Source organism: Sinocyclocheilus grahami, unplaced genomic scaffold (genome assembly GCF_001515645.1).
Source record: "Sinocyclocheilus grahami isolate Dianchi unplaced genomic scaffold, SAMN03320097.WGS_v1.1 scaffold1976.1, whole genome shotgun sequence".
Taxonomy (NCBI): Eukaryota; Metazoa; Chordata; class Actinopteri; order Cypriniformes; family Cyprinidae; genus Sinocyclocheilus; species Sinocyclocheilus grahami.
This window is the reverse complement of record NW_015507155.1, coordinates 32464-41846: the sequence shown is the minus strand read 5'-3', so window position 1 is coordinate 41846 and position 9383 is coordinate 32464. Positions and strand designations below refer to the sequence as shown.

The 9383-nt window shown below is 38.3% G+C and overlaps 1 protein-coding gene across 1 annotated transcript in view; it reads right to left on the bottom strand.

The window, feature by feature from the left end:
• Positions 1 to 802: 802 nt before the first annotated feature.
• The window catches only part of gtf2a1l (general transcription factor IIA, 1-like), a 17066-nt gene continuing 8485 nt past the window's right edge, over positions 803 to 9383 (bottom strand). The window contains exons 6-7 of the mRNA XM_016259990.1: positions 5204 to 5293; positions 803 to 1070 (exon numbers count right to left, since the gene is read on the bottom strand). Coding sequence (XP_016115476.1) covers positions 963 to 1070; positions 5204 to 5293 — 198 coding nt within the window. The 3' untranslated portion in view covers positions 803 to 962. The remainder of the gene's footprint in view (positions 1071 to 5203; positions 5294 to 9383) is intronic.

Genomic DNA, 9383 nt, shown 5'->3' with positions numbered 1-9383 from the left:
CCGCGTGTTTACTTCTGGAGGGATGTAGGCGCTTAGGAGAGAGCGAAGCACCAATGACTTGAATCATGCGAGCCGCGACTGGTAGCCAGTGCAGAGAGATGAGAAGCGGTGTGACATAGGCTCTCTTGGGCTCAGTGAAAACAAGACGTGCTGCTGCATTCTGAATCATCTGCAGAGATCTGACTGCACATGATGGACGTCCAGCCAGAAGAGCATTGCAATAATCCAGCCTAGAAATGTCAAGCACCTGGACGAGAAGCTGCGTTGCACGCTCGGTTAGGAAGGGCCTGATCTTCCTGATGTTGTGTAGTGCAAACCTGCATGATCGAGTTGTTTTTTGCAATATGATCTTGAAAGGTCAGCTGATCATCAAGGAAACGGTCTACAGGTATGCAGGCAGTTAAACTTCACTGTAAATGCACATACTGTAAATGAATGTGCAATAGTGTACTTCTACAAGAGGATATTTTGGCCGTGAGAGTTTCATGGGGCTCCTTCAGCATCAGGCATGAACATGCACAGAAGAGAAACTTCCACCACACCACTGTCCTCAAGGAGTCCGCCAGGAGCTCCGATATAGAGCCGGAGCAAAACAACTAAACAGCATTTCTCTCAGAAGGTCATGTTTCTTACCCATTTTTTAAAGACAAGCAGCAAATGGCAGACTGGTCTGAAATCAGCATTTTAATGTTTGTTTTAGAATAAACAAAAAAAGTCCAGTTTCAAGATTACCCAAAAAACACAAGGAATCTTATATAATGAAAAACTACATCTTGTCTTTTATCTTTATTCTATCAAAATATCTTTAACTCAAAAAGCACCAACATTATCTTCTGTATCAGAATACAGTCACAATCTCATAAGGAAAAAAATGCAATCATAAGATGATGTAAATTATAATATGCAAGATTAGATAACATAAATACTTGTAAAGCAGTAATTGTGTCATTGTTATTTCCCCTTCACCACTCTGCCTCCCCCACAGCCTTAGAGAAAACATAGTCTTTCCCTCCATAACTCATGACTCCATCTTTCAAGTAAAACTTCCAGCGGTTTTTGCTACGGTGAATCTGTAAAACATACAACAAAAAAACATTTAAAATATTATCAAAACTAGTGAGGTTTTAATGAACTGTAACTCTTAAGTGTTTTGTCAGGGAGATTTGTGCTACAGATATCTGACTAAAATACAAACTGATAGAGATTTAGTACATTTACACATGCAGTTATTCTGGTAACACAGCAGGTGTTTGTGTAGTCGATCTAGTCTTCATCTGCTGACGTCAGCATTCACAGATAATGAAAATGATACATTGCCTTTAGCATTTCTCAGTCACGTGGGTTCAGATAAAGTATAGCAGCTTCTACTCATGGTCAGAATCATACACTAGATTTATGTCTTGCACTAAGTGAAAACAGCAGTATTTTTTAAGAGATATGCTATTTACACAGTGCAAATAACTAGATTTTATTTAAACTGTTAAAATAACAGGATTTTCTGCTATTTATACTAATTATTGCAAATAGTGGCAATTATCTGCTCCTCGATATTGTAGTACATCATAAAACATACAACAATAACATACTGAGAACTGATGTTTGACGAACGTCTTTTACAGTGTTGACTACCCCAATCACACATTGATGGGCAGAGTTAGTGTAGATAGCGGGCTGTTTGCACTAGGGCTATAAAGAAAATTAGAATTTTGAATATTCGTCGAATTAAAAAATAAAAATAAAAATCCACATTCGAATGCAAAAACATTTGAATTTAAGGTCTGCGTCTGCCGTCAGGCAGCTTATCAGTGGCGCACGAGATGCGATGACGATGTATGTGTCATTGATTGCATTTGACTGCTTTTGTTAGTCTATCCAGTTGAACCCACTAGATGCGGCGCTGCTGCGTTGTTCATTCATATATTGCGGAAAACGAGAGCATTAATGTGGAGAAGATGTTGTTTACATCAAAACTGAAACCAAGCCGTTCACACAGAACACATTTATCACATTTTCTAGAGGGACATCTATCAGCGTTGCACTCGCGTCTCGCACAAGATAGCGGCATGTTTAGAAAGCCATGAAAAATTAATGCAAGTTCAACTTTTAAAAAACATGTCTAAAGACGTTATGGCGGTTTTCCCCATCCCACTGTATCTCATGTTTGTAAATTAAGTAAGTAGCCTGCTCTGTGATTGGTTTTCGGTCCTTTGTATTAAACTATACATACATGCATGGTGCTGTTTTTTTCTTCTAATTGTTTAAGCAACTTTATTAATTATATATGGTTTATAAACATTATTTTAAACATTATTGACTTTTTTTTCCCCAAAGATAGTCGTTTTATTTTATTACGCTTTGAAGAAACATGCATATTTTGCTCGATGCGCTCTCTTGTGGCCTCAGGAGAGAAGCCAAAAGCTTTTTTCCCCTTAACTTTTAAATTAGAATATAATTCAAATTTTGATCATATTTAAGTAGAAAATTTGGATTTAGTTTTTCAGTCATTTTGACGGCCCTAGTTTGCACTCAGTGTAAATAGACACTCCGAAACATTAAACCTCAGTATTTTAAAATATCAGTTTAAAATTATTATGTGTTAAAATATTAGTATGTTTTGGCAATAAAATGTCAACCTACAGTGGGGAAAAAAAGTATTTAGTCAGCCACCAATTGTGCAAGTTCTCCCACTTAAAAAGATGAGAGAGGCCTGTAATTTTCATCATAGGTATACCTCAACTATGAGAGACAAAATGAGAAAAAAAAATCCAGAAAATCACATTGTAGGATTTTTAAAGAATTTATTTGCAAATTATGGTGGAAAATAAGTATTTGGTCAATAACAAAATTTCATCTCAATACTTTGTTATATACACTTTGTTGGCAATGACAGAGGTCAAACATTTTCTGTAAGTCTTCACAAGGTTTTCACACACAGTTGCTGGTATTTTGGCCCATTCCTCAAGAGCAGTAATGTAATCTCACTATACATGGCCCCATTCATTCTTTCGTTTACACGGATCAGCCGTCCTGGTCCTTTTGCAGAAAAACAGCCCCAAAGCATGATGTTTCCACCCCCATGCTTCACAGTAGGTATGGTGTTCTTTGGATGCAACTCAGCATTCTTTCTCCTCCAAACACGTTGAGTTTTTACCAAAAAGTTCTATTTTGGTTTCATCTGACTATATGACATTCTCCCAATCCTCTTCTGGATCATCCAAATGCTCTGTAGCAAACTTCAGACGGGCCTGGACATGTACTGGCTTAAGCAGGGGGACACGTCTGGCACTGCAGGATTTGAGTCCCTGGCGGCGCAGTGTGTTACTGATGGTAGCCAGTTGATTTCTTCACACCAAGCTGTTTACCTATTGCAGATTCATTCTTCCCAGCCTGGTGCAGGTCTACAATTTTGTTTCTGGTGTCCTTTGACAGCTCTTTGGTCTTGGCCATGGTGGAGTTTGGAGTGTGACTGTTTGAGGTTGTGGACAGGTGTCTTTTATACTGATAACAAGTTCAAACAGATGCCATTAATACAGGTAACAAGTGGAGGACAGAGGAGCCTCTTAAAGAAGAAGTTACAGGTCTGTGAGAGCCAGAAATCTTGCTTGTTTGTAGGTGACCAAATACTTATTTTACCGAGGAATTTACCAATTAATTCTTTAAAAATCTTACAATGTGATTTTCTGGATTTTTGTTTTCTCATTTTGTCTCTCATAGTTGAGGTATACCTATGATGAAAATTACAGGCCTCTCTCATCTTTTTAAGTGGGAGAACTTGCACAATTGGTGGCTGACTAAATACTTTTTTGCCCCACTGTATTTGCTGATCAACACATATTAAATGTCTTCATCCACTAATATTTGGTAACTACTAGTTACCAAAGTAGTTGGTACCTAGTATAATGGATTCAGCTGGCCTTTTCCCCCAAACCATTCATTGAATATTTAACAAAGACACATTTAGAAAAACTATACACAGAATCCAATGCTCTTAGTATCTTCTGAAAAACTCCACACAAAAATGCAATCAAAATAAAAAAAACTATTTGTGACAGAACTTGGCGTGTTGTCTCCAGATGGCTGTGAGTAAGATGTAGGCCAACTGTAAGACGGAAAAGACCCTGTGAGATGACCAACTATTCTCCTTTAAAGCACCTCAGTATGTGTGATGTCAAGGCTACAGGGCTATGATTATTAAGACTAATGCTAACATCAGGTTTTTTTTAATAACTGGAATAAGACAATTCCACATTCTCATGAGGAACACCATCAGTGGCTGCTGCTTTATTAGTCTTCATCTGTTTAACTGCAGTCAAACCTCGTCAACAGTAATACCAACAGATGTGAGGATGCTCTCACGAGAAAGATTCATCAAATCATTTGCCTCATTCATCCCAGCCCCATAAACGTGTCAGTTTCTCAATGTGACGCTGTGTGTCTCCATCAGCCAATCTATGAACCCATAAGAGCAAAGTCCTTGCACACAGAGTCCGAAATTATTGTGTGCGTTTTTTCGTATTCGTCATCCTTAAAATCAGACACGCACAGAAACCTTAAGCGAATCAATTAATCCCTTGCGAAAAGATTTCACAAAACAATACAAAATGGAGTCATCAAACAGTGAGAATGATTTTGTTGTCCTCTCTCTTCTTAAAAAGAGAAAAAGAAAGGAAATATTGGGTCCATCTAATCCTGAGACAGAGAGGAAGGAGTGGGATTATCACGGGCGATTCGAAGTTTACTTCAGGATGTCAGTAAACGTTGATGCACTGCTAGCGGTACTGGAACCACATATTAAAAAGACGACCACCAATTTCTGTGAACTCCGTGTGCAAGGATCTTTACAGTGCTTAGTGCTGCGAGACGAAGTGGATCAACTTGTCAGACGCCATTCTGGATTTGCTCACTACGGATGCGAAAAACGCAGAAAAATCGAACTTAATCCGAATTTTTTAATGACGGATGAAAGTTTGAGGCAGTGTGTAAACCTGATTGACACAAGGTGAGGTCGTATTTTTTTAACGTGTGAAAATTTCAGACGGCAATTTCTGACTCGTGTGCAATGACCTTAAAGAATCACTCTCAAGACACCAGCTTACTTTGATTTCATTTTGCTTGTATTAACGGGGTGGTTTAATCTTTATCCAGTGTATTCTACAGGCTGATCTCTTTCACCTCATTCAGAAGCCTCTTCTCTTTCCTTTACCTTGTCATACTGGCACACAATGACGTTCTCCGTGTCAAAGATCTCTGGGATGTCCTGTTCGCTCACGTCATCTCCAGAGTTCAGCGGATCCTGAAACAGACGCATTCATTAAACTGCATCAGATTTTCACGAGCAGGTGACTGAAGCAGTGCCAGACTCGCCGACAGCGGGGTGAAAATCATGATCCAGCCCCATTTCTGGAATAACTACCGAGGCCGGGATCTTATAAAATGGTTCTTTCTGACACTTTGTTTCAATAAACTAGTTAAAAATAATTTTTAAAAAAAAGGCGATTGACATAGTTCTTTTATGTAACTAGTAACAATATTTAACTAGTATGTATTTTTAGTATGCTGAAAAAATTCTAATAAAGCCTGTGTGTGCTTATTACTTTTGATTCGCTCGAGCTAATGCTGTTTGTTGTCTGTGATCCTGAATGTTGAACAGCATACAACTGACCAGTCCACATCTTCAGCAAGTTCCAATGTATATTTGTACCCATCATAATACAGTAGGAAAATACATGGAAAAAATATATATAGAATACAAATTATTGGTTATCATCCAGCAGTGTAGGCCTATTTGATTTCTTAGCCAATTAAAAGACATAAGAAAAAGCAAAACCTTTCAATTAGACAAAAGTCAAGTGTTTTTTTTTACATTTCTGTCCCCCTAATTTCTGAAATGATGGCTACGCCCCTGTGTGTGCAGGACAGAAAACACCGTGCCAGTCCCCTGCTAGAATGGTTTAAAGTCATATTAAAATGCACACAAAGGAATCGATAAAAGGGAATCTATTTTAATTTTATAACAAGTAGATGATTCCTGATCTTAAGCATCCTATTCCAGAATTGGAATAGATTTTGGATTCCCAAGCCTAGGAATGGGTTAACATGTTAAATAAAATGCTCTTTTTTTGTCCTACCGAAAATGTGCCTGGAGTCCACCTTTGTTAGAATCAGAACCTCATTTCAAGCAAAAAATTACTTACAGAACATATATATATGAGCTGAATACAGCTTACATTTATAACAAAGAAAAAAACACGACGACTAAGAGAAAGCTTCAGTTTAAGGCTGTAAGTGCTATCATTACCTCTTCCTCTTCCAGCTCCTCCTCCTCCTCCTCAGTGGCATTGATCATTCCCAGAAACTCCTTCTCTCCAACGAGCCCCAGGTCATCATCATCATCACCATCTTCCTCCGTGTCCGAGCTGCTGTCAGCGACTCCGTCCAGCTGTGTGATGTCCAGCAGCTGCTTGAATTTGAGCTCGGTCTGCAGCTCCGTCTCAAGCTGAGGAAACATCATCAGAGTCATGTTCAGCAGCAGTGTTTCTACATTGAAACCACAAGAACCACAAGGCTACGTGAGGACAGTTTTTTTCAGGTGAACTGAAATGAAAAATCTCTTATTTACTCACACTCCTGTCATCTCAAAGTAACCCATAGGATTTTCTCTTCTCCGCTCTCAAATCTCACTCACAGACTTTGTTACAATCTGATTTACATCCACATTTTTCAATGGATTTCACAAACACTTTCAAACAATGGGCAAATAATTCTCTCCAAATATTGCCGTTTTATGAGGATTTTTTTAAATTCCAGAATCACTATAATTCATATTTACTTGCTTTGTTTTAGTCTTTGCATGCAGACGAGGTAGAGAGAAGTTACCAATTTTATTCCAGCCGAGGGCAAAATGCATTTGTTGTTATCTGCGAGTATTACTTGAGGTCACTTCCCTTTCAGAATCAGAAAGAGCTTTATTGCCAAGTGTGTTTATATACACACACACACACACACACACACACACACGAGGAATTCGTCCAGTACAGAAAGTACAGACATACAGTGCCGTTCAAAAGTTTGGGATGAGTAAGATCTTTAATGTTTTTGTTTTTTTTAAGTCTGCATTTATTTGATCAAAAATACAGAAAAAAAAACTTAAGCCATTTTGTGAAATATTATTGCAATCTAAAATAAGTTTTCTATTTTAATAAACTTATTTAACTTAAAACTGTAATGTATTTCTGTGATGCGCAGCTGTATTTTCAGCATCATTCCTCCAGTCTTCAGTGTCACATGATCTTCAGAAATCAGTATAATATGCCGATTTATTATCAGTGCTGGAAACCTTTGCTGCTTCATATTTTTGGGGACCGGTGATATATTTTTTGTCACAATTCTTTGATGAATAAAAAGTTAAGAAGAAGAGCATTTATTTACAGTATTTATTATTGCAATTATATTTCTCAATTAATTTTTTCTGTATTTTTGATCAAATTATAAATACAGTCCCGATGAGCGTAAGAGACTCCATTAAAAACATTACAATCTTAGTGATCCCAAACTTTTGAACGGCAGTGTACATATAATTTAAGCTAATCAAATGAAATAACACTAATAATAAATAGAATAGACAACGAATTAAAAAAAACTAACTATATAGCAATAGAAATGTATAGAAAATATATATCAACACAGACAGAATTATAAACGCACAAATGAGCTATTTACAGCGGAAAGTTATTTGGTGAGATGTGCAGTCCTGTATTGCTCGGTGGAACGAGTCTGGAGGTGGTAGTGACTAGAACTCAGCACTGCTGTCGTGTTCACAGGTGTTCACCTTGATGTCAGGAGCAGCTTCAGTCTGCAGGTCTGGAAGGGCAGTGGACTGCTCTCTCTGCTGCCGGCTGTAATCGGAGCGCAGGGCCTGAGCCGGCGGAGTGCTCATGTCGGCGGGCTGCGGGCTGAACTCAATGCCGTCCAGTGTGAACTCGCTCTGAGCGTCAGAGGCGGCCAGCGAGGCTCCGTCAGCGCTCTGGCGGTTCAAAGGCGTCTCACACACTGAGGCTGCTGGAGCCGGATCAGACAGATGGGTCAGAGCGCTGCTGCGGGCCACAGCCGCGGGGTTCAGCACATGCTGAGATCCTCGCGTCACCATCACAGGAACATTCACCTTATAGAAATGCCCTGAGGAGAGAGTCATGCTGCCAGTTCAGATCATTTACAGCAGCACAGAGTGGCTAGTGGACTCCTCAACTCCATCTCAGTCTGCTAATCTCCATTCAGAGAGGCACAGCTATGATCTACTGACCAGACAAATATTTGCCTTTATTTATTTGCTCAATGTAATAAACCAAATCACTTTATTGTGTTTATCATAATTCTCCACGCTTTACATTTTGAAAACTGCCGGTGTAGAGCCAGAGGCGGACAGTAGTGAAGTATTTTTACTCTGCTTTAAAAGTACTTTTCAAGTGTCTGTGCTTTATCAGTGTTTTTCTTTACATTCCAAAGCATAATATTGTACTTTTTACTGCACTACATTTCATATTAAATATAATACTTAATCACATTAGAAATCTAGTACTTTCTTACTTTTACTCAAGTAAACTTACTCAAGTACAAGAAAGTACTACATTTTTAATATTCTTAAGTATTAAAGGTAAAAAACAACAACAACTACTTTTATTTATGAACGTAGTGCAGTAAAAACTACGACATTATGCTTTGGAATGTAGTGAAGTAAAAGAAAAACAGTCTGATAAAGTGCAGACACTTTTTAATTTACTCGAGTCAAGTAGAAATACTTCGCTACTGTCCGCCTCTGATTAGAGCTGCTGAGTTCATAAGTGTATGATTAAACACACTGCTTTGGTCTTCAGTCTGCAGCATGTGAATGATCTGATGTGGCAGACCACGCTGGATCCAGACACTTTAACATTCATCTGAACCCGTTTTTAGGATTAATGCATGTCCTTTTCACTAAGTCCTCTATCACTCTGCAGAGTCTGCAAGCTAAAATCATTTGAACTCAAATTAATGTTTCAAGTTCACTGTGCCTGAAAATACCCAGCTCAATCCCAGCAGCTGAGTCCTTAACCATCTTCAAGAATCGGCTAAAACACATCTCTTCCATCTTTATTTGACCCTCTAACTCTAGCACTCTCTATTCTAATTCTATTTTATCTATTTGTTTTCGGTTTTATTTATTATTATTTAGTGTTTTCTAACTGTTTTCCTAAAAGAAAAAAGCTAACACTAGCTTTCTATATTCTTTTTCTATTCTATCTGCCTGTTTTCACTGTGCGCGTGTATGTATTTATATAAATTATATATAAATATATACACACACACACACACACACGGGCGACATTAGGGAGGGGCAAGGCCCCCCC